Source organism: Chaetodon auriga, chromosome 3 (genome assembly GCF_051107435.1).
Source record: "Chaetodon auriga isolate fChaAug3 chromosome 3, fChaAug3.hap1, whole genome shotgun sequence".
NCBI classification, from domain to species: domain Eukaryota; kingdom Metazoa; phylum Chordata; class Actinopteri; order Chaetodontiformes; family Chaetodontidae; genus Chaetodon; species Chaetodon auriga.
The window spans coordinates 18,793,543-18,819,349 of NC_135076.1; the positions used below are offsets into that span (position 1 = coordinate 18,793,543).

Sequence of the window (25,807 nt, forward strand, 5' to 3'; positions counted from 1 at the left end):
CACAGCAGATGGCAACAGGCTTTTTCCTTCAACCTTGGATGCTTTAACCCCCCCCCCCCCCCAATTTCTACAACACCCCTGGTCCTCCTTGCCTCATGTCCTGGTGGTCTTGATCAAAACAAAAACAAACACAGAAACTTGTTTTTGGAAAACATCTGGGAGGCTCCGTAAACATATTTTGACTTCTGAGACCACAGAGAACGCAGCGACCCCGTCCCTGCAGATTCCTGTTTAATGGTAAAAAGAAGGTGTGACGTACCTCAACAAAGAAAGCTTTCACTTACAGACTACTGAAGAAGCAATGAGTCCTTATCAAAAATAATTTTATTGATTCGGACAGAAGCGAAGAGAGAAACACAGTGTTTTTGAGATGACCCTCCAAAGCTTTACATGGTGGACACAAGCCAAAAACAAATCCTGCTTATTCTAAAACCTTGTCCAGTGTGAACATATGCGTCGCAGCACAACACTTCATAAACAACCAGAGTAGCTGTTATGTGGACTCAGCAGTGTGATGTAATATTCAAAGACGTGACATAACCCTCGGTGTAACGTACGCGAGCCGATCTGCTCTCCTCTGGTGAAAGGGACCTGCTGGTCCAGTCACAATATTCAACAATGTGATGCACCTACCAGACCTTCAGCAAACGGCAAAAACCCACAAAAGCATTTAAGGACTTGACCATTTGATTATTAAATGAGACGCAGCCTTGATAAACACAAAAATCTCAGTGATTGGTTGGAGGGAAATGCAAGATACAGCAGAACAGATAATTCACAAATCACTGAAGAATCACGGATGATTTCAATATTTTTCTGTGTAAATATATAAAAACTGCCACGAAATTAAATGTACTTGGTCATAGAACACAGGGACGTAGGAGGTCTCTGCCCTACTGTGAGAGATTAACAAAATAAATCACTAATTACTGGGACAAATGACAGGAATGTCAGCAAGGCAACAAAAATCACTCAGTGAAAACAACAAACAAACAAACACATTAGTCGCATTTACTTCATACAAATAAAAAAAAAATCCATTCATCTCTAATTGGTTTTAACTTCGTCCTTCATAAGTGGTCAAACAGAATCACAAACACAGCTGATTATCTTTAACTCAGGCACACGCCCCAAACAGAAACCCTCGTCTGGAAATACACATCTACATGCACAGACTGTCCACAGCTGAGGCGTCACCTGGAAAGCTCTGGAGGCCAGATTAAGTGTCAGGTTGAATAACTGACCCCATTTTCAAATCTGCTAATTTTCCCTTCTCCTCTGCCTCCCCAGGTAGACACAACACAAGCAGGACATTTGGGGTAAAATGCTCTGTTGCCTGCTCCGGGTGTAGATAACAGTGAAGTGGACCACCTAAGATGGGCTGATCTCGACACATCCCCTTAGACTAACCCCAACCTGAGCCTACGTGAACCCAGTGAACGTTAATCATTGCTGCATCAGGTCAAATTCGGAGGCGCTTTGGTTCAGGGCAGGGCCACTTTAGCCCGCCGCAGTCTGAGACGGTTTTTGAAGAAAAGGTACATGGCTAGAAGACACATTGAGGACAGGAAATACAGAATGACACACAGGCTGATGTCCACTTTGGAGAATCCAATGCTCAGCACAGACATCCAGCGTCCCCTGCGGCTCAACTCGGCCTCCTCGACATAGTACTGGCCTGTCAGTTCTCGCTTCTGCAGCTGCTTTCTCTGCTGCCCCACATCCAGCTCAAAGTCTTCTAAAGGCTGCAGGCCCACCATCCCGAGGCCTGCGTCCAGCTCCATGCCGAGCCCAAACACGGGCCCGGGCTCCTGCTCCTCCTTCCTCTGCAGGGTGCGCTGCTTGACCCGGCTGGAGGCCGCCAGCCGCAGCGCCTTGGCCTTGTAGTGCTGGTTGACAAAGGAGTCGAGATCCACGATGTCCTCCTGCAGCTCTCTCATCCTCATCCCCACAATGCTCGGCCTCCCGCGGCCCGGCCGCCGGCCTCGGCCCACCTCCATTTCAGGTTTGGCCCAGGGGGTCGGCTCTGACGTCTTACCCCCCATCTCATCTGCTGCTGCTGCTGCTCCTTCCCCTCGTTCCTCTTCTTCATCTGCCACAGCTTCATCCTGAGGCCCCTCTTCCTCCTCCTCCTCCTCCTCCTCCTCCTCCTCTCCTTCCTCCTCTTCTTGCACATTGGGTTCCAGTGGCTGGGGATGTGTCAAGGAGTCCAAGGCCTCCCTGGCTTTTCTCTCTACATGCTTCTGAGCCTCTATAGCTTGCTGCTGACTCGCATGTTTTTCCCTCTGCTTTGCCAGGACCTGGCTTTCATCTTCGAGGTAGTCTGACGAGGCGAGGAAAAGAAAGACACGGGCACATTAGACGCTGATGGATTTCATGCTTATGGAGCTTACTGAACTGGTAGAAGGAAGAAATACATTTGTGTAATTTGGTAAAACCCTTGAATTAATGAGATGGGAGCTCTTCAGAAAATAAACCTGTACCTGTGAGGATGCTGCTGGACGAGAAGTAGGACAGGATGAAGGAGAGGACCTGCTCATTGCTCCACCTGTGCTCCAAGTTCTCCTTCACCATATGGCAGGCTGGACACATTTCTGGTGAAGGCCACTGGATCTTTGGGAAGTTGGGGTCTTCACTCAAAGCACCTGGAGAAATAAATGCAGACACAGCGCTACTGATCACTCCATTAGTGAAATAAGATCAAGCACACAGCAGCATAGGGTGGAAAAGGATGAAGTGTGACCATAAAAGAACTGCTGGGTGGTCGAAGAGTAAAAATCATGCATTGTGAAAGCCACAGAATTAAATATATTGTTTCATAGTGGCTGTTGACTTTTGTTTGTGATTGTTAAGCATACTTTAAACAAATAGGACTATTTCTTCCATGACTACTACTTTTTCAAAGTCTTTCTCACAGTAACAAACTAATAAGTACCTCGCCTAACTTACAGCAGATGATATACAAGGTCAGAAAACGCTGCATGGATCCGGATTCATTGCCACATATAAGAATCAGGGAACATAAAGCGCCCAGTCAGCTGCTTCGTCCATTGTTGTTTCTTTTATTCTCCTCGTTGGTGCATCGACTTGGGGATGTAAAGTGCTTTGAAGACTGGATGCAATCTGTGCTGAACCCATTTGATCTTGTCACAGAGCTCGTAAAAACTAAGTGCCTATATGCATATGTGTACGTATGTGTTTAAGTGTGTATATGTAAATCATCTGTGTGTGTTTGTGTGCATGTAATCTAGGGATTGATATTTGTGTGTGTGAGTGTGTGTGAGAGAGAGAGAGAGAGAGTGTGACAGGGTCTAACAATGATCAATGGGCTTCTGGGATGTCCCAGTGGGAGGGGAGGTGAGATAATAGATGTGGCCAAAGTGGACAGCTTCCCCACACGTGGGTGCGCACACACACACACACACACACACACACACACACACACACACACACACAGTTTTCAGGCAGCAGACCTCGGTGCTCTGGAGCACCTGTGTTGTCCCTTCAGACCCCTTTGAAAGCAGAGTCCAATCTCCAAATTGAACATGAGAGCAACAGAAACCTCCGAGGGGAGCCGTCCTTCTAATGAATTAGAAACTTTCTCCTTTAACATGTTTTCTTTAATGTAGCCAGTGCCCACTAAACGCCCCTCGTCACTCACGCACAACACCACATCCATGCAAATAGAGCGGCAGAGGAACAGGCATACACACAAAACATACACAGGCTCATATGCAACAGACACACTGTGCACAAACACACACAGAGCAGCATCCAGTAATAAATTGCTTGTTGTCACCAGCAGGCCATTGTGTGTGTGTGTGTGTGTGTGTGTGTGTGTGTGTATGTGCGTGCATGTGTGAAGAGAAAAAAAAAAGCAGAGCAGCAGCAGGTCTGTCACTTTACAGCACTGTCAATTTACATCCTCCACCACCTCTGTCCCCGCTCCCTCCTCCTTCTCTCCACCGCTCAAGATTAATCTCAGTCATATGCATGTGTGTATGTACTCTGCATACAGTACTTTACATAAAGGATACATCAATTTTACTGTGTCCTGGATGGGCTGCAGCCTGCGGGCGTGTGTGGGGGCTTTTATACATTTCAGCAGGTGAGAGCATGCAGGCACGCACGCACGCACGCACACACACATGCACACACACACACACACACACACACACACACACACAGCCCAGATGCCTCAGATCTCTTTCCTTATTCTAATCAGCTTGCCACGTTTGCGGCCAGGGTGACTTTAGCCATACCAGCCATATTGAGATTGCCACAATGGCCTGTCACGGAGATGTCATCGCCGCCGCGCATACATATTCATCAGGTATAAATATGTATTGTTCAGCACGTCAAACTAGCTTCCTCAGCACTAATTCTGTAAGTGAGGATCACCTACACCGAGCGGCATACTGAGCCATTATGGCTGCTGGGCTGATGTCAGACATTTTATGCTCATTTAAATAATCCAGACAAAACCTAAACTGGGAATTCTGTTTACTGTGTGACAGAGCTGACATTTTTATTCATACTGATGTAAATGTGTCCAGAGCACATTTCCAAATAATGTAGAACTGTCAAGTACCAAAAACTGGTATTAAATCTTTAGTTTACTACTTCGGTTTATGAGAGCACATTACATTACACATGATTACAAAAAATTCAGGGTTGCTAAAATTGAGTCCAGCACACATTTCCAACAGAATGCAATAAATACCAATAAAATCATCAGCAGAAATCATGCAAGGCAAACATACATAAGTAAATACGCTATAAACGTCCCTTCTCTTTAAAAAACAACCGTGTGCCTCAACAACTATATTAGACAAACTATTATTCACTTTTTTTTTAAAGTAAAAAAGAGAAACTTCTGCAAACGTCCTGTGAGCAGTGCAGCATGTGGACACGTCGTCCTGAAGGCAGCCAGACTGCTGCTGCAGCAGCTGTTTTGTCTGTAGAAATGTGAGTCAGTCTCAGCCTGTTGACAAGCAGCAACAGGACTGAGCTGCCACCGGTCTTAATTCTGCTGCTGCGAGGAGGCCGAGGGCCCTGGGGCCTCTTTGTTGCCAGCTAAATTAATTGTTCGGCCGCTTTACAAATAGCTGCTCTTTCATGCATGGCTGCTCCTGAAAGGAGGGGCGGGGAGGCCTGCTAAAGAGCTCCACTTTTGGCAAAGGAGACAGGAGGGGTTGAGTGGATGGAGGGACAGAGTGTGCTCTCCTCGGGGAGACGCTGCCACTCATTGCTACAAACACAGCTAAACCCTCCACTCCTCCCTCTCTCCCCTGATTCACCCGACTTATCCCCTGTGGACCCCGACTCACCCTCCACCATGACTAACTCCCCCTGCCACACGCCACAACTTGACCCATGCTTGGAGAGGCTGTGTGTATGTGCATGTGTGTGTGTTAGGGAGGGGGAGGAAAGGAGTGGGGAGGGAGCGCGAGTGGCTTGTGTCGTGGTGTTTGCCACCTGCTGTCACACAATACCTTGGGAATTGTGTGTTTGTGTGTGTGTGTGTGGGCAAAGAGGGCTGGTTCCTGGGGGACCCATCCTGCGAGGATGCTGTGCTATTACTTGTCAAGCGGAGGATATGAGTCTCAGGGGATGCTGAGTGGAAAGAGAGAAAGACTGCCACTGGGATAGAGGAAGAGAGGGAAGACGGATGGATGATGGTGGTGGGTTGAATAGTGTTTAAGTGTCTGGGGAGCAGACACACGCAGGGATGAGTGTCCTTCTGGCCCCTGCTGTTCAGGACACAAGGTGTCCCTGAGATAGAAGAGGGGGCAGTCAACACAAACAAAAGATAGTGATTTAACAAAGTGGGCTGTTAATGACAGCCCTGCGCCTAATAAAATCATATGAACACAGGCAAGGGAGGAGGGACGACGAGGAGCTGTTTAATACTCTGACTGATGTGCAGAAGCGGAATATGCCGATACAGCACAGTCAAAAAGAGAGAAAACTTTAAACATTTACATACAGAGCAAGAAAAAACAGTGTGGACTGAGGATTAGAGGAGAGCTGAAAATGCAGGAAAAGATGTGAAAATTCAAATTTCTGTGTATGGAAATATTAAAACTTAAAAAGAGTTTACATGGATAGAAATTCCTGGTAGTTTGTTGTACAAACGCATGAGGAAAAGCTTTAAGAGCAGGATTTGGGGAGCTAAGTCTAGAAGAGATATGACAGATATATAAGAAATGGTTGATGACTGGTCGGACAGTGGGGTGTGGGAGAGAATCAGAGTAAGGGTGTGAGAAGGATGGTCGATGGCAGAGGGGGGTCAGGAGAAAATGGGTGAGGCAGCGGCAGATGATACTTGGGGGGCTAAGACAGGGTGACAGCTGGTGTCTGATCTGAGGATCCATTCTTCCTCCACCCCGCACCCTCTTAGTCGCATTACAAAGTCTAACTGACCATTAGAGGAAACTGGAACTGAAAATCTTCTCCCAAAACTGAGAAAGGTAATGCTTAAGATGCCATGATGTAGATCAGTACACACAGAAAAGAGTGTGGAAAGAAGAAAAGGTGGGATGGAACAAGTGGGAGTGACAGGGATGGATTATATGTTACATATTATAGATTATTATTTAGCCTCATTTAAATGCTTGCTTATTATTATTATTATTAAGGTATTTTATCATGTCTTATCCTTCTTTATGTCTTCAAAATAAAAGCACAAGCAGTCACATACAAAGCCGCTATACCGTTAGCTTGTGGGTTATAGTAGTTAGCAGAGTGACATTAACGGTCAGAGTTGTGTGTTTTGATGTCACTTGACAAAAAATTTGTTTGAATTTCAAAAGAGTCTGGTAATGCTCTAATTTATCCTCTAATTTACTCCTCCTGACCTGACAGGTCAGGGAGGCATAGATGGAGGCCAACAGTGCTGTATTCCTCCATATTCGCTAATACGTGACATTACGTAAGCTAAAGATACTATGACCGCTAATTCACTGTAATTCTAAAAACACTACAAAAAACTGTACTACAGCTGAAATAACAGAAAGGAGAATCACCTCTTATTTGCATAAAAGAGACTCTGCAAACTAGTGACAGATGACTGTCCTGATTCCTACCTGCCAGCCTGTTGTTGACGCGGTTGTGTCTGGACCAAAGCCACAGGACCGCTGACGACATCGTGTTCACCTCCGCCAGACTCTCCCTTGCCATGTTCTCAAAATGCTCAGCACACGGCCTGCAGCCAAAGAAGCTGTGGACGTAGCTTCTCATCGCACTCAACACCTCCTGCGGATCTGGAGGGGAATGACACGAAGTTGGTTAATGCTGCGTGTCACCATAAAAACAGCATCGCAAATTCCTACAAAGTTCACTTCAAACACCAACTTTGTTCTCCATCTGGATTTCGTTACTTTAAACAGGATGTTTGGAAACATAAATGCAAAACCTCATTGATTACCTCCTCTCGACTAGCAGAACTCAGTCATTATCCGTCATGTAAGGCACAGTCACCTGCCCTGTAAAGCTGCTCCTCTTCATAATGTACTGTTAACCTGCGCTGTAGCCTAAAAGCTTGCTGATGGCAGTGTGGGCGCACGGCTTCCTGGATTCCCACGGTTATGTGGGCCAGGAGTCAGAGAGCTGGGTTAACCCCATATTGAGATGAATTATCTATGTGAATGGGATAACTCAATCTGCAGATTAAATACAGTTAACCCGCTGTGTGAATGGTGGCCAGGCTGTTGTCTCAGGACATCAACAGGCCACAAACATATTTTCCTGGAGTTGTTTGCTTTTGTTCTAAGCTTCGTGATGAACCGTACCGACAGTGTGTGTGTGTGTGGGTGTATGTGTTAAGGTCGGGCTTGTGTTAGGCATGTGTACAGACCTTTACTAATGTCTTCACATCTTTAAGGATCCGTGCACTGTATGAAATAATGGAGTTTTATGTTACGGCCAAAACTGTACAGTATGTGTGTGTACCCCCCATTAAGCTGGTGGTCTGTGGGGGGCCAGATGGACACCCCCTTTTGGCCAGTCCATCTGCAGGTCACATGATGGTCCCTAAACCTTGGGATTAACCTCTGTGTGAGTGTGTGTGAGTGTGTGTCTGTGTGTGTGTGTGTGTGAGTTGTAGGGAGATTAAAGTAGCTGCCAGGAGTGGAGCCTCTGGTCATCTGCCTGTTTTATTAACCACTCACATTCCACTAATCTAACATAATCCCTTTCCACACAGCCACAATTAGGCTCAATTTTAGCTGTGACAAAATGACAAAACAAAAGATGAAAACCTCAAAGAATTCTGGACAAAACTTCCCCCATGATATGTGTTTGTGTTTCTGTGTGTGTCTTCAGTCTTTTCTCTGTGTGACGTTAAATAAGGTCAGTGTGAAAGAGGAGCAGAGCGCCAAACATTCCTGGGCTAATTTGTTTACAAAGCCTGACAAAGCCCTCGTCCTCAGTCCAAACCCGTCTTTGTGAACTTTCAGTGGCCCTTTTCATTCACAGCAATAAAAACGCAGTGTGTGTGGGTGTGTGTGTGGGTGTGTGTGTACCTGTGCCTCCAGTCTTCTTTGCCTGGACAGTGAGAACATGGAAGAGAGTCCACACCCCGCAAGGGTAACGTCTGAGGTGGGGTTGTGAACCCTGACAGCCCACCCACCTGACTCCTTCAGGCAAAGCGGTGTCTGCAGACTGAGAGAGGAAGACAAATAAACAGACAAACACCAGTTACAGACAAATGGGAGGAAGGAAACAAAGACAAAAGCTCAGAAGACAAAGTACTAACTGGTGATATTCTACATTTTTCTGAAACACTACAATGCCCAGCTGATTAAGACAATATAGCCTTTTTAAAAATGGAAGTATATTGATCTATTTTTAATGCATCTTCAGTAGGACTGGAGTGCCACAGACAGACTCGGGAAGTTAGAAAGTTTTGAGACACACATCAGTGGTTTTGGTGTTTTCATGGGACTTGTTGACAATAAGAAAAAACACCAGCTTCATCCTTTAAATGAGACTAAATATCAAAGAGTCTCCAAAAAGTGGAGCCTCTTCATCATCTCCCAACCTGTTCAACTTAATGAAAGCTGTTCCACGTAGTTTTCGTGATCAATAAGAAGTCAATCTCAGGTTAATGGCTAAGCCCTCCGCTAATGAACAGAAGCTATCCAGATCTCTGCCCACGAGCCACAGTTGAATCCAATAACATATTTTCTCTGACATAAAGTCGTTTCTCTCGCCGCACTGCATCGCCATCACTGGCATGATTGACAGGGTTACTCGCATGTCAATAGTAATGATTTGGTCTGTGTGTACGCGTGCGTCTGTGCAGAGTCCATTTCCTCTCAGGCAAAGTCTATTCATACCTTCCCATTGATTCATTGATCCATTGATTTGCCTGCTAAAAGCTAATGATGTAAGTAAGTGACTCTTTCAATTTGCGAGGGGCGGCGGCACGCAGGCTTCATTCCAAAGACAACATCACATAGATCCTCAGCTGTATGTGCTGGCACTGACGCAAGGACAAAGCACATATTGAGATATCTGGATATTTCTAAAATATTTTTAATCTACTCGTACCGTGTGTTTTTAGAGAAACGATCGAGATCACATTTTGACATTTCTTTTGACAGAACAGGCATCACTTTGGTGCCTCTGACAAGGATTTGAACTGATTAAGTGTCCAGACTGACAAGTGACCTTGGTGTCTCAGAGGAACAAGGCTACTCCCAGACAGACGTCCTCACATCAGTCTGGGTGCATTTTGTGATGCCCTGCACTCCGCTCTCCCCAGCAGCTGCTTATCTGTCTGCTCTCTCCTCCTCTCCCTTCTTTTCCGTGTAGATGCCTGCCTGCTCAAGCTCACAGAAGTCTGTCTTTTTTCTCATTTTGCATTCATGTACTTCCTCAATGCAGTCTGTAATGGACAGACCACTTCTGAATCCACTGAATACCAAAGATGGAAGTTGGCTTGACCGACAAGGATGAATAAGAAGCCCCAAGTTCATCGTGATACTGATGCACAAGGTCAGAACCTATTGGATATTTGTCTACACAGCTGTGTCTTGGCTCACCTGTGCCGAGTTATCCAGTACCTCTCTGAGTGCCTCATAGGAAATCTCATCACCAGTCTGGTTCTGCAGCCAAGAGTTCACAGACTTCAGAAGGTTCATCACCACTGGACGGCCTGGAAAGTACTGCGGACACAAAAAAGTCACAAAGCTGTTGATTTTGGAGCAGATGAGGCTGTAACTAACCACTGTTCTCATTATTGATTAATCTGTCATCTATCAGTGATTTAGTCTATAAAATGCCTGAGAAACAGTGAGAAATCATATTTTCCCACCCATGCCCATCATATTTTCCCAGAGTGACGTCTTCAGACTGCTTGTTTTGTTCCACCATGCAATTTATTATGACAGAAAACTATATATTCACATTCGAGCACAAATCTGTCAGCTGAGTTATTATTAAGTTGTTCATCAACTAATTGTTTTAGCTTGAAGTGTAAGTATAATATACTGAGAAGAAACCAAAAATCCTGCGAACAGTCAGTTCCTTGTAATGATATATCTGTAGATTACCATTAGACTAATTGATTGCCTAATGAATCTTCACGAACAAAGTCCAGATCATATAATCTAACAAAACTAAGTTTATAGCTCTGGTATAAGTTGTATGTTTTAGTCAGCACATAGAAATTTAAATGACAGTTTCAACAACAGAACAGCTTTAAAATATAAACTGTGCTAATGTTTTTATTTATTTATCTTCTATTTATAAAAGCTTTAGGGCCGTGTTGTTTTATATGCGCAAACATAGCCCTTAACACGAGCCGTTCAAGTTAACATCTTCACCTTATATCAACAGTATTTTTCTCCTACAAATGTGCTCAGCAGAAATATGCCTGGATTATCAGCTGCCATCTCATCTTGTGCAATGTTGTGCACAAGGTTTCGATGCTGCACAAAAGTTGTGGTTTGAGTGTTTTTCCTTCTCAGCACCTTTAAAAGAAACCCACAATAGTGACAGGAGCCAAGCTTAAGCCTCTTCCTTCATTAAGATCCATTTCCTAAGCCACTAACAACCACTTAGCCACTGTCTACTCAGTGCTTTCTCCAGCTGTGTACTTACATCTTTTCAAACCACCATGGTTACCACCACAACTGGGACGAAACATGATACTGTAACTAGCAGAAGAAGGTTTGTGAGGGGAAAGCGGAAATCCAGCTGATGGGTGTCTGAGACCAGTGATGACAGAGTGATCACAGACACAGACAAGCGTGTCTTCACACATATGATGCTGACAATAGAAACAGCTGATGTCCTGAGTGTTCAGTCTGTAAAAGAGCGAAGAGCACTTCAAGAAATTTCAGCTAAATGTGCTTCCTGTTCTTACTGTAAGCCTCTCAGTTTATGATAATGGTCCTGTTTCTCAGAAATAGACACAATGAAGGGATAAAGTGTTTTAAAAGACATAAACAACAGGCAAATAGACTACTTCCTTGGTAACGTTAATGAAGGCCTGCGACTACATTACAGATTATTGATCTGTGGATTATTTTTTAGAATAATTGCTAAATCATGTTGTTCATAAAATGTAGAAAACTGTGAACAAACAGTCCAAAACTCAAAGATATTCTGCTTACTATTATGTATCACAAATAAAAGCATTTGAAAAGCTGTAGCTAGTCTGACAAAATGACTAAAACTATTATTCCATTATCAAAATAGTTGCTTAATTGATTATACAATAGATTTGTACAAAGTTGTGGTGAATCTGAGACAGAACAAACAGAAGAAACCAAGAGAAAGCAGAAGACAGAGAGAGCTCAACATCTGGACCTTTTATGATCTGCATGGCTGCGTCTTTTTAATGTGGCCTCCACTGTTTGTTCAACTACATACACCTGCACACACTGACCGTCTCAGTGACACACACGCCTTTCAGTCCATGGCTCGGCCGTCTGTTCATCCCCCTCTAACAGGATCTGTGTGTTATGCTCTGGCCACTTAACCAGACCCCCGGTGATCTGTTTAAACCTCCTTGTCAAAGTCTAACAGCGTCCTGCTCTTTCCTGCGTCCTCCCTCTGCACCAGAGCTCGACTCCATGCAGCACCTCTCATCTTTCATCAAACTGGCCCACAGAGAAGAGAACTGTGTCACAGAGCACAAACAGATAAACTTCAACATAAAAAGACAAAACAACCCTATCTGATAAAATCCTGGTCAGACATTAAATGTATTGTTTTTGTACTGTTTTCACTTGAGTATCTGTCAGAAAGGATTATAAAATCATCACATTCAGTTTCCTGTTTTACACAGCGTCTCAACATTTTTGGAAACAGTGTTGTAAATCCCTACTGATCATTAATGACCTATTACAATAAGCTTCAATATTGTTGCAACAGCAAACATTTGCTCACACACACACACACACACACACACACACACACACACACACACACACACACACACACTAGGCTTTCATCACTTATCACTTTTGGGAACATTACATAGACTTGCATAAACTTCCTGGAGACTTACCCTCACCATAACCACTAATTGCCTAACCCTGACCCTTACCTTAACCTTAACCGTAACCTTAACCCAACTCTTCACCCTGAAATTTTGTGATGTACATTATGGGGACCTGCATTTTGTGTAAACAGATTTATGTCCCCACAACGTGAGTAACACATGCGTACACACACACACACACACACACACACACACACACACACACACACACACACACACAAAAACAAAACTAAAGGTGGGATGTAAAGAGCAGACAAAGGCCTCTGATGTGTGCTTCTCGGTGGTGGGGGAGTGATATAATAGGTTTAGGTCTGAATGCCAACCAGTCAGAAAAGCTCATTAAACAGCCATATGAATTTAACCAGAGGAGAAAACGCAGGTGCTTCCCTCTAATGGGCTTAAGTCAACATCGCCAGAGCAACACTATTCATGAGCTTTGGGTCTGGAGACCACCCTAAAACTAAAATGTTCCTCATGTTCAACTTTTGCACAAACAGTATTTCAGTGTCATCTTTCTATGTTTTATCACCATTTGTATTATTTTACGTTGATTTCTCTTTTTCTTAACCTCCCTGTCAGTCTCCTTGGCCTTGATCACTGATGATGCTCAATGTCAGTCAATATTCCAAATATACTTCACAGATGTGTTGACAAATACACGTCAAGTCACGACCTGCATTGAGCTTTTTTGAGACGGTTTGAACTTAATTTGACAAAAAATTACAAAAAACAAAGAAGTTTTGAAATGTTTTACAGAAAACTATGTTGCCTGTCTTCTAAATGTATTTCCACCATGGATACACACTCTTGGAAGCAGATGAGGCATCTGCAACAAGCACTGCAGTTACACAAGAACAACAAACCCTACTGGAAACCACACACTCCGTATTATCCAATCAAATGTCTGCTGAGGTAGCCATTTAATTGATTACAAGATAAAATTCAGAGTTAGGAACACCTTGTGACTACTGATCATCAACTGGAATGGATCCATCTCTCTCTACGTTTTGTCTCTCTGTATTGAGAAAACACACACACACACACATACACGCACACACTTGCCCTCCTCTAACCCTGTATCCCTCCTGCCCCCATCCCAGTTGGACCATGACAATCCCCTTCACCCCCGCAATATGTCATCCCTGATCCGATTAGTATCAGCAGCACTTGAGAAACCTTGTGGTGAGGGTCTCAAGAGGGAGGCATCTGTTGGCTGCAACAGGGCAGACCAGGCCAGGCCCGAGGAAGAGGACAGGGGTGAAGCCCCTTGGTAATAATCTAACTTCAATCCACCCGGGGAGGCACGGGGGGATGCTGCAGACATGTGCGGCCAACCAGGCAAACAGCGGCCTCATCTTTACACACACACACACACATTCTTGTGTTCTCCAATCACTGAGGGGCCACATGAATCCACATTCATTTGTACAAATTCCTTATGTAACAGTAATATGATCCATAATTACACTGACAGTTGGCTTTAAGAAAAACAGAGATCTCGGGTATCTATGGGAACATTGTCTCCTGAGTCCTGGCGTGAGAAGGGCGAAGCCTGCGTCCCTTTAGACCAAAGCCCCCTTCTTAATTCTTTGTTTTATTTCCCTGCCCCTCTGGGCTGAAGGGCTTCTTTCAAGAAAAGCAGGATAGAGGTGTAATCCTTAAAAACCTCTCTGTAATGCTCTCATGCTTCCTAAGATCCACTTTTTTAATCCTCATATACATGTAGAGGATTCATAAATCCGGCTTCGGCCTGACAAGACAGTAAATCTAGTAACATTATGACTGGGTGTACAAAAAATAAATAAATAAAAATCAAACAACCGCCATGTTTACATGTTTGGATGAGGAGATGCAATGATGGGATGATTGTGGACTAAAAAGAAACAAACAATTCATGGAATTAAAATTCTTGGACAGAACAGAGATTTACATGAAACTAATAAATAAAGGAGATGAATACATTTTCATTCAGACTTGCCCTGAAGACATACCGAACAAACATGTAGGACTGGACTCCAGGACATTGTGATATTATCAATCAATTAATCAAGACAATCTATAATGAAAACAGTAAATGACTGCAGCCCCTACACACGTGCACAATGGCAAGCCAATGCAATATGACCCATGCAAACACACGCCCTCACGTATGCAAATGCACTTCCCGCTAATCATTTCGTTTGGGAAAAATTAAAATGTGTGTTGTGATTGAAGAGATGTGTCACCGGTGTGAAACCGTGACACTCACACTGTCGTCAGGACATCGTGAGTCACTTTCACTCCAATCTAATCACATGACTCACGCGGGGAGTTCAGGTGTCAGATTTGTACATATTGCGCTGGTAATCAGGAAGACAGAAGAGTTTAACAGTGAGGAAAAGACGAGAAGAAATGAAGGATTCTTCTACACTAACATGTTTAATTATCTGATATTTACCATGTCAACTGCTGTATATAAAACCTAATATAAAAATGTAGTCATTAAACTTGTGTTTGCTTAGATCATGAGCATTTCCGACCACTAAAAGTACCATCCACTCTCTTTCCACGTGTCCTTCAATGCCAGCTTCCCAGCCTACCCGCTTGTCGTACATTAACTGCTCCTAACAAGCAGACTGACTGAAAGGATTCCGCCTCTTTGTAGCAGGATCGCTCGGTCAAACGACAATAAGGACTGTCACAAGCCGCGGTCAGCTGCAACAATGACGGCCTCCTCAGCTACACAAAGCCCCGCTGAGCGGCTGGTCCACTCTGGTAGGGGGACAGGCTAAAAATACCACTGGGACCTACTGCTATTGACTAAACAAACTGGAGCTAATGGAGGCCACAGTGCTCTGCTCCCCCGCACACACTCATACGCTGATACACACTAGCTTGCTACAACGCCTCCCTAGAGAGTGAGATATAATCAGAGAGATTGGTGGCAGACTAGGGCAGTGAGACAGCCTGGTGCTTAGCCAATAGGGACAGGGCTAGCAGGTCAGGCCTCATCATCACAACATGTTTGCCTCGCTGGCACACTTCAGTGAGGAAGGAGGAAAAGAGGCAACGAGGAAGCACGTGATAAGTAACGTAAAGAGCTGGAAGAAAGCAGCCAAAAAGCGGGAAAATTATATACAGACAAAGATGGACAAAAATATGAAAACAAATCTGTATCCTTTAAGGTGAAATATGAAAGAGAGCAGAAAAAAAGTGTGAGGGGTGGGAGGCTGTTTTGGTGAACCACAGAGGATTTGCATGTTCACAAGTATTTACAGAGATGTCAGAGTGAAACCACAAGCAGGAACACTGCATGAGGGGCGGTTGGGGTAACCCAGGGAGGTTTGCTCATAATCAGCCTGTGTCTGTGTAAAGCCTGTGGGCGGCCAGCGGTTCGCAGCCACGCTTCAATCCTCCTGGGAGCCAACATCAAGAGGGTCAACAATACCCACGAGAGTGTTTGTGCTTCTGTTCTTGTCAATGGCATCCACTACTGTTTTCAGTGATGTGTGTGAGTGTGCATGTGTCTGTGGTGGAAAACAAAACTGCATTTGACAAAACAATTAATTTGCTAAAGAATCTAATGGATTCTAAAGGAAATAAAAAAAAAACAAAAAAAAACATGTAATGAAGAGGCAACCGTCAGCTAGATGCTGCAAAACAACAGAGTGAACAAACATTCTGCTGTCTCACTCTCCATCTAGTGGTGACCCACTGTAACTACACATTTCTGTTAACTGCATGTTCATTATATCCTTAGGGCTTCTTTTATAGAGACAAATTAGTTTGAGCAGATTTTCACTCAGGTGCTGTGTCTCTATGTATTCAGAAGGTGTTGTCTTTCCTGATCACCACAGTTTACAGTAAACAATCATCTGTTCCCTGATGACAAGGAGAGGAAAATGTCTCTGATAATAGAAAGTGAAGAGTAAAATGAGGAAGAAGCGACTGAGCTGCTTATTATGCAGCAGAGTCCTTCTGAAAAATGAATTAATCAAATACAGCATGTTATTTTTGAAATCAGATATTTATATTCACTCATTTGCTTTACATATTGTGTGTGTGTGTTTGTGTGTACTGTGTGCGTCTATGCAGTGCTCTCTCTTGTAACTTCACCTTTGCCACAACAGAGATGTACTTCTTGAGAGAAACCAGGGCCTCTCCTTTGATGACAGCATGAGCAGCCAGCTCCACGCGCAGAGAGTAGTGCAGCGTTGACTCCAGGTCTGCCATGTACACCCTGGACCTGTGGGCACGAACACATCATGTCAGCGAACAATAAGAATGAGCAGAGGACGGCGGTGTTGTGCTGTGCGTGTTGTTCATACCCATTGAAGGGTCTCCAGGGCTCCTCCGTGGTGTTGGTGCGGACCTCTGTGGCCACCGGTGGAGGCTTCCCTGACCGCACCACCCCTGGCAGCCTCTGGAGGGCGTATGAGTAGAAAGTACGAGCCTCAATGTTGCTGTGGGAGAGGAAGACAGAGAACTCTTAGGTCCTTTGGCACCAGTTTGATGAAAGCTCTTCTCTGTTTCAACAAGACAATGACTCCATGCACAAAGAGAGGTACATAAAGAAACGTTCTTCACCATCACACACCACTTCTGGGATGAACTGCAACACCAACTGCAAGTCATACCTTCTCACCCAACATCAGTGCTGAACCACACTGATGCTCTCAGGGCTGAATGGGACCAAATGCTTGCAGCCAGGATGCAAAATCTTACATAAAGCCTTCAAAGAAGAGTGGACGCTGTGATAACAGCGATAACATTAAAGCCTGTGATTTTGGAATGAGATGCTCAACAGTCGCATGCTGGTGTAATGTCTGTCTGTCCACACTCTTTTGGCCATATCGTGGGCCCAGTTTTTCCAGCCATGAGTCCAGGGCATGCTCTAATCCTGCAATGAACCTCAAATAAATGCACTGTTTATTTTGTTTTGTTTTTTTTTAATTTCACCCCTTTGTTTCCGCAGCCCAGCCCCATAAAAAGTGTTTTATGACCTGTATTTTTTTTGTGGCCATATATTTTACACACTTACGGGAATGCATTTCAGATACTGAGCAGATGGTGCCAGAGTACCGTGGAACTGAGAGAGAGCGAGAGAGCGAGAGAGAGATCGCTGATCATTAAGCCATGTGATAACCCTGCAACTGGAACCACAGCCATTAACGTGCTCTCTCTCTCTCTCTCCCTCCACCCCTCATATCCTCCTCTCATTTGCTTTCTCCCCTTGTCAGGAAAGGGGGAGAGAGAGAGAGAGAGAGAGAGAGAGAGAGAAAGAGAGAGAATTGTGAAACTGGAAAAGGATGGTAATAAGGAGGATGGATACTCTGGGCCCACGCTCACTCACACCAGCCCGGGACTCAATTACACCTGCGTGTCTGGTGGGAGTGTACAGATGTGGAGGGAGAGCCATTCATCCAGCGATCCCCTGGGCCGACGTGCAGGCAGGCATCAGGGTGGGCTGGGGGGGGGGGGGGATGCATTCACCTGGGACCAGCACACATTACATGCATGACGAATGTGAGACGCCCCCGCACGCTCGCGCTCGCTCTTGACACACACACACACACACACAAACACACACACACTGCTCTCCCAGGATCAATCAGATATTCAGTGATGATGGGAGGCCATCTGTCGCCGTGTGCGGCTGGGGCTTGTTTGGCAGGTGAAGCCAGAAAAGCAATGGCATTGTTTTCATGCAAGAAATTAAAAAACCTCCCCTCTGTACAGTGATGGAGATGAGGGGGGTTGGAAGGGGAGAGATGGAGGGTGAATAAATAAATCAGCAATAAATCATTTCCTTTTTGCATTTGTCAACTAAAAAGAGTCCTCTTTGCATGCCAAGTTATTGAAACAGCCAAACAAAGAGGCAGAAACAGCAGATGAATTTGCAGGGTGAAGAATGATCAGCGCCGCTTTATGATAGTGAATAATGGGAGCGATTTTGATGCTCTGATCCCATTAAGAGGCCAGATGTTTAAAAGTATTCTCATGAATAGGGTTCAGATAATGAGCACACGATGAAGGTTTTCACACGGAAAGCAAAGTTGTTGCGTGTGGAACAATAGCAACCAAAGGGAAGTAAACTTGGTGCTTGTGTATTTCGGATCAAGCTGAACGGAAATTACTGGAAAAAGTTTGAGACGTTATTGAGATGTATACAGAATAGCTTATGTGCACCTCACACCTTCCAATCACATCCACAAATTCAATATAAATTAAACTGTTAACGTCGCTGTGGCTCACTGGCGTATCCTGTATGTTTGTCTCTATTCTAAATGTTCCTAAGAAAAATGGAGAATATTATCTCTTAAAACTAGGTCTTGTCCTTTCTTTAGTTTAATAATAATGTTGAAAATCTAGTAGTTCAAGCCTTGTGCACCATTTGTAAAAGCAGCCTGCTGCATTTTTGATGACTTCAGACAATCAACAATTGTATGCTGTCTGGTGCTTGCAGACAAAGCTCGATGGAAAACACACAGGCAGAACAGTACCAGCATTGTTTTTCCACTTCGTACCAGTGCGCTGCCCTTCACATCACAGATGACAATCAGCAATTCTGCTGTTTGCTCAAGTTTCATCACATTGTTACATCCTGTAGGAGGTGGTGCTTAGTTAGTGTGGAAAGGACAACAAAACCTTCAGACAGCGAGTCTGCACAGGCACTGACTTCGTTCCCCTGCCCCCCTTATTCGATGACAAAGAATAGCAGAAACACTGCATAAATTCAAGTTCTGCCTATCAATTACTATTTTGGACATGCCTGTATCTTAACCCTTTTGCAATTGTCCTTAAACTGTCTCACAAAACACAGCAGTCCTTCACACCCACACAGGTGTTTTCTCTTATTCTGGCTAATTAGACCTCTGTTCAGGTGGAGGTTGTGCAAAGGTCCACATGGAAACCACAGGGAAGCAAATTTCAATATGGTTTGCACCATGCAAAAAACAAACCCTTTTCGTATGTTTGCATTTACAAATACAGCTTCTCTATTATATCGAGGAGCAGAGACGAATGAGTGCTCGGAGGTCAGCAATTAACCAATTAACCAACCAACCCCCCACCAGTCTGCGTCACTGCCAGCGTCGACGGCATACATACACGGGTTAGTGTAAATGAAAAGTTTTCTGAAAACGGACATGTGTGCACGCTGTTATTTGATCTGTTTGAGTATCAGTCTTAATGCTAACTGTGCGGTCTGTAAACTGTCTAAAAAAATAACTGTGACTTCTATCAACTGTTACAGTTGATGCCTCAATTGTAAACACATCACATCCTTAAGCAGAGACAAACCTATGGGAGTGTTTGTAAAAGTGAATTTAAAAGCTTTTATAAACTGGTATATAAAAAAATCCATATGTTATTATATTACCGTCAAATATTCATGTATAATTAAAACAATTATTATTATTGTTATAATTTTCATAAATGTGTACATGATACTTTATGTTTATTTGGCATGAAATCTTTCTGTGGTGGAAATCTTATTTCCTGAGAATCCTTTCTATAAAAGATGATGGGACAGACTTGTCTTTGTTATATTAAATAATGAATAAGAAGAGGTTTACAAAGCATTACAGGGTTACAGCGCTAACCACGTTTCAGCTGGAAGGACAGAGTCTGATATCGGAGGTCTGACCCTGAACAGGATTCAAGATGTTATCTTATCCTGTCTTGTATGAATGCTACTTTCAGTTTGAACAAGCGGTCATGAGGAAACTTCATCCAAGGTTGAATGATACGAAGGCACAAAGCGGTCGCCTCCTCCAACATGAAACGCTTGGTCAAATTAAACAGGACAGCACAATAGATAACACATACAAGTTCATCTGTCATTTCAGGTCACAGGGTAAAAATATGGTTATAAGATAAACTGACTGTATACTTTTCTTATATTTTTTACATTTATCTACAACCCTGATTGCAGTCATGCAGTCATTTGCAAACAAAGTGTGTTTACAGCCAACAGTTTAACAAAGTGTTCCTGAGTTCATGTAGTAATATCCTTTATATAATCATGTGTTCACAAAGTGGTGAACCTCACTCCATCTTTGCTTGTGAATGACTGAGTCTTTCCAGGATGCCCCTTTCATACCCAATCATGATACTATCACCTGTTACCAATCAACCTGATTACCTGTGGAATGTTCCAAACAGGTGTTTTTGAGGCGTAACTTTTCCAGTCTTTAGCTGCTCTTATCCCAACTTGTTTGAAACATGTTGCTGACATCAAATCCAGAATAAACAGATATTTACAAAAATCAATGAAGGTGATGAGGTGAAACATTAAATATATTGTTTCTGTACTGTTTTTAATTGAGTGTATGTCAAAGAAAGTTAGCAAATTATCACATTCTGTTTAATTTATGTTTTAAACAGCATCACAACTTTTTTGGAGTTGTTTTTGGGTTGTGAAAGAGGTAAATCTGCCAAATATCATCAGGATGATAATATGAAAACAAAAATTGCACAGCACTCACACTTGGAGCCTCGTGAAGTTGCCTCCAGGATAGTAAAGGTAGCAGGATGGAAACTCAGTCACTCCCAGTTTGGTTACCAGACCCTCCTCAGTGTTCAGGACTCTCCGCACTGCAACGTTCTCAAACTGCAACAGGTCCAGAGTGACCTGCAGAACAGAGGTGCACACACGCATACACACAATTAAAAAGATTTTAGGCAAGTTATATTTCAACATATTGACTTATAGTCGGTATACGTCATGTATACCTGTGGGTTATCATTTCCACCCAAAGACCATGTGGATAAAGGATTTATTTACAACCAAACATTACTTTCCCTGTCTGCTTCAAGAAAAAAAAAAAGGGAATAGTATTCTAGAGAGAAGAGAAACACATATCTAAGGCTGATGGAAACCTGTTACCTCTCGGCCGATGTAGGATTTACCATCCTCGAAGATCAGAGCCAGGTGCTGAACGTTGTTGGTCTCAAAGAAGCTGTCAATCTCTGCTTGGCTGAGCAGAGAAGAGAAGAAGAAAACATGTAAAAGCAGCCTCCCGCACCCAAGTTACACTAAGAACCTCCAAACATTAGTAAATCTTGAAGGGATCAGCTATTGGTCTAGGAGAGATCAAAAGGAAGAATAAGACAAATGCAGAATTTTCTGGACACATTTTATCCAAAAGAAAAAAAGGGGGCATCCTAAAATGAAATTGAGAAGGCTGTATTTCATTTGGTCTTTTCACTGATTTTTCTTTGGATCTCCTTCATCTCTGCACAAGACTATGTTGATCTGAAGAGCACCCAAACCCACAACTCTAAACATTAAAACTACTGTATTCCAGCATGGTATTTGCTTTCAAGTGTCTTATTTACACTTTAAACAGTTCTTTTGGTTGATGAAAGAGCAATTTGGAATTTCAGCACGAGGCAAGAAAGCATGATGGCTCACATACATTTACTATTTTCTATCTAAAATAACAAAAAGAAAAAGAAGAAAACCTCACGATTCTGACAGGAGCAATGGTACGTTCCCTTTAAAGTTGAAAAAGAGAAATAAACTTGACTTCCTGCTTCCTTTTCCTGCACCAACAGTATAATAAACTATGTGTATGCAGCGTCTGAATGCATGCAAGGCAATGTGTGTGGTCTCAGAACTGTGGCCTAGCAGGGACGCCACAGTAAACCAAGCAATAATCACTTTATCTCTAATGGCTGGTAGTTTGTCGAATGATTCTGTAGCTAACAAATAAGAGTGCAAATGAGATCAGGTGAAATGGGTTTCTGCAGCAGCAAAGCACAGGCCTGCAATAAAGGACAGAGGAAATACTGCAGTCCTTATTGTTTACATAACCACAGGTTTAAAAATTGTGACAAACCTGAAAACAGATAAACTGACATTAAGTTCACGACTTCCTACTAGACCACACAACTGCTTGTCACTTCAGAAAAATCAATCAAAAGAATGTTACCGTTAAATTAATACAACAAAAATGCGCATGCATGTGTGTATTTACCTAGTGGGCTCCAGTGGGGGGCAGGCAGGGGGCCAGGGCTCTTCATGGGTTTCCAATCTGTCTATGATCCTGTGACGCAGCCCCCGAACATCACGAGGGAAACCTGGAAGGCCAAGGAACATCAAGAGAACATTACACATCGCTGTTAGGCCTCACGCGGGATTATCATTCACTAAAACACACTAATGACGACCAGAGCATGTATACAAACAACTAACTCACTGCAATATTACATAAGTGTCTGCATGAGGTGACCTAAACCAAAAATAAAACATCAGGCAAAAGGCTGACAACACGATGACCAGTATGCATACTCCTACTCTGACGTGACTGATTGAAACTGCATGTTCTCTATGAAAGACTACTCGTTTTTATTGGCCTGAATTCTTGCGTGTGTGCAGTGGTACCTTGAAAAGACTGTCCTTTAGAACCAGCCTTAGAATAAGCATGGAAGAACTGCAAAGTGAAAGAGAGAGAAGGCTCGGGTTATGAAGGAAGTTGAGCAAAAGAGAGAAGTGAGATCAGATGAGACGGCCCTCACACAACCACGAGAGAAGTGAGGCGATCTTGTGTAATATTTGGTGGGTGGGCGGAGGGGGTGGTGGGGGTGGTGGCGGCTGAGGGCAGCTCTCCCCTCTGCACACCTTGACCCTTAAATGCTTCCTGGTTAAAATGAGTCGCAGATGTTGGGTGTTTAAACAGAGGTAGCTCTTTGTTTCAGCGGCTTTCACTGGATGACAGCGATAAAGAGTGAGAGCGAGAGCGTCTTATACACACACTCCTGCTGACTGCTCACATATGCTACAAATACAAATGCAGATGTTTGATGCTGGAGCGTTTTTCGCCGTGTAGCTGCTGATCAGGCAAAAGTTAACTCTGCCGGGAAAAGAGCGTTGCATCTACAGTACCTAACTCAATCTGTCATGTTCTCAGAGCTTCAAACATCCATCAAAAATGATATATAAACCCCTGCTCTTACACACAAATTACACTGAACTCTAATAATACTGCTGAGACGAGGAGAAAAGTCCCTTGTTGACTGAATAACAACTTTCCACAGTGGATGCTTTAGATGTTGAAGTTACTTAATGACAAACTGCCCTCCAAAAAGGTTATTTTTGTTATACAATGAATCACCATATTTTTTCAAAAATACAGAAACTATTGAAATTTCTGGGGAAATTTCAGTGCTTATTTATAATTTATCCAACTCCATTTAAGAAAGTAGTTAATGACTAAAACACTCATAGACAGGATAGATGGAGCCTGGTCACTTAGGCATGAACAGTGCAGCTCTTGTACCTGCAAAGAAGTATTGTGTTTCCACACATTCACATTCTACACAACGTGGTAATTAAAACCAAACAGTATCAGTGTTGAAAAAGGGAGCTCACGGGCACATTCAAACAAAACTGTTAACATTCCTGATTTTACGGTCGGGTCAGTGAATGTAGCATGGAACTGAAGGGACTGGGAACGCAGTCTGGTGTACATCTAACGTTTTCCTTTTTACACATCATGGACTAAAGGACAGCACCGTTTCTCCTTTATAATTAAGAAAAAGCAAACAGTACCTCACCAGACCAGAACTGCAACAGGTGATCATTTCCCTTATCAAGAATTACTTTAATAATTAACACTAAGACGAAATTAGCATAAGACTTGCCCCAAGACTTCATTGCTCTCACAGTCTCTAAAGTCTGGAACAGTAGACACGGTGGTCTCCTAATCACACCTGTCCCTGGTCATCAGCAGCCATCATGAAAGAGGGGAGAACAGTTCGTATACTGTATAATACCTTTATCGAGGGATATCCTGTGATGCTGAAGCCAGCACAGACCTTCCTGTTCGCCTCTGCAGCACAGTCAATGGCTGCCAGGTCCACAGCAGGCTTCCACTCTGAGGAACAGACATCAAACAGATTGAGAGAGCCACAGTAAATATTCAGTGGACTTTCTACTGCACCATGTACACTCCACTGACACTGGATGGGGCACTGTGCTGTCCCTGTGTGTGCCAGTGTGAACTTCCAGAAGAAGTCTGTGCACCACAGTTTTCACGGGAAACAAAAATCATGAGTAGACGTCCTTACTTTCCACTTTTCATATTGCTTTTTAATCTGCGAAGGAAGGCAGTGAACTCATCCCACGTACTGTCAGTGGCTGGCCTGTGCAGACAGCGCCTGCTACTTCCATTTTGCTTGTCATCTCGAGGTTTATTGCAGCTGAGAGACATGCAAAAATGGAGGTTTGTCATGATGTTATCTGCATGTGATCCTAATGTCCATTAAATGCCAGCTGGATGACCCTCTTAACTCCACAGGCACTTGATGAGACTGAAATACCCCATGACAGTGTCAGGCCTCCTGCCATCATCAGAAACTCTGCACTTGACTATCAGCCTCATTATATTTATTCTCACGGCTGTGTGATATTACTTTTGGCTCATGAGCTACAGAAACAGTTGGAGGATGTGATGGAGAGAAAGAGTGCTGAGCAGAATAAAAACACATTCATTAGATCACATGCTCCAATTCACAGACAGACACAACAGCTCGGTGGTCTCACTGTTTCCACGCAGATGATAAAAGATACAGGGAGGTGTAACTTTGGCAACATTCAAGACACATAGTGACAGATTAATAATAGATTATCACTCCTAAAACACTGGAGTGCCATGTGAATAAAACAAGCTCGGAGGTGCAAAACTATCAGCAAAACAATGCAGAGTAAATGATGAATGACAGGACGAGGACTCAAACTTCATCGCCGTTGTAAACAGCTTCAGCTACGTGACTTGGAGCAAATCCGCACCAACCTTTAATGTCTCTGGCCAGACTTTTGTACACCGGAGAAAAGGCGACACAGTGTCCGCACCACGAAGCATAAAACTCGGCAACTATAGCGGCGGAGGAGTTGATCAAAACCGACTCAACATTTTCCGGTGTTAGCAAGATGACTTGATCAGAAGCTGAGTACAGTCCAGCCTCCGCGGCAGAGGGGAAAAGAAGACAAAAACAGAGCCAAACTGCAGACGTTGCTATCTTTCTGGAATATATCTGTATTTCTCCAACAAACCGAGACGTGGCACGGCCGTAGCGCCGCGCCATCTTCCCCGTCCGAGCTGCTGCCGCTAACCGTCGGTCCGAGCGTTTCCACCTCCGAGTCTCAAAACTTCTCACAACTTTCTCTCCTTCTGCTTTTCCCGGTCAGCAGGCTTCATGGGTCCTCCCCCTGCCGAGCACCCAGCGCCTCACAAAAACACCTCTCACAACAAAGTAACACACCCTCTACACACACATCCAACTCTCCGCCAAACTCACTGATAT

At 43.7% G+C, this 25,807-nt stretch overlaps 1 protein-coding gene across 1 annotated transcript; it reads right to left on the bottom strand.

The window, feature by feature from the left end:
• Nucleotides 1-306: 306 nt before the first annotated feature.
• qsox1 (quiescin Q6 sulfhydryl oxidase 1) lies at nt 307-25,665 on the bottom strand. Its single transcript, XM_076727046.1, has 13 exons — nt 25,297-25,665; nt 24,278-24,378; nt 22,887-22,935; nt 22,480-22,582; nt 21,387-21,477; nt 20,986-21,131; nt 16,825-16,959; nt 16,613-16,742; nt 10,050-10,172; nt 8,526-8,664; nt 7,089-7,265; nt 2,484-2,645; nt 307-2,323 (listed from the first exon to the last, which is right to left on the bottom strand). Exons 1-13 carry the CDS (start codon nt 25,586-25,588, stop codon nt 1,485-1,487), a joined length of 2,487 nt encoding a protein of 828 aa, XP_076583161.1. The 5' UTR covers nt 25,589-25,665; the 3' UTR covers nt 307-1,484.
• Nucleotides 25,666-25,807: the final 142 nt, after the last annotated feature.

What these genes read in the sequence shown, in the direction of transcription:
- qsox1 (XM_076727046.1), bottom strand. Translation starts at nt 25,588, where the DNA reads ATGGCGCGGCGCTACGGCCGTGCCACGTCTCGGTTTGTTGGAGAAATA. An exon ending in TAAAGGACAGTCTTTTCAAG is followed by an intron (nt 22,583 to 22,886) that starts GTACCACTGCAC and finishes TTGGCCTTCCAG; the next exon opens with GTTTCCCTCGTGATGTTCGG. An exon ending in TACTGGATAACTCGGCACAG is followed by an intron (nt 8,665 to 10,049) that starts GTGAGCCAAGAC and finishes TTCCTCTCTCAG; the next exon opens with TCTGCAGACACCGCTTTGCC.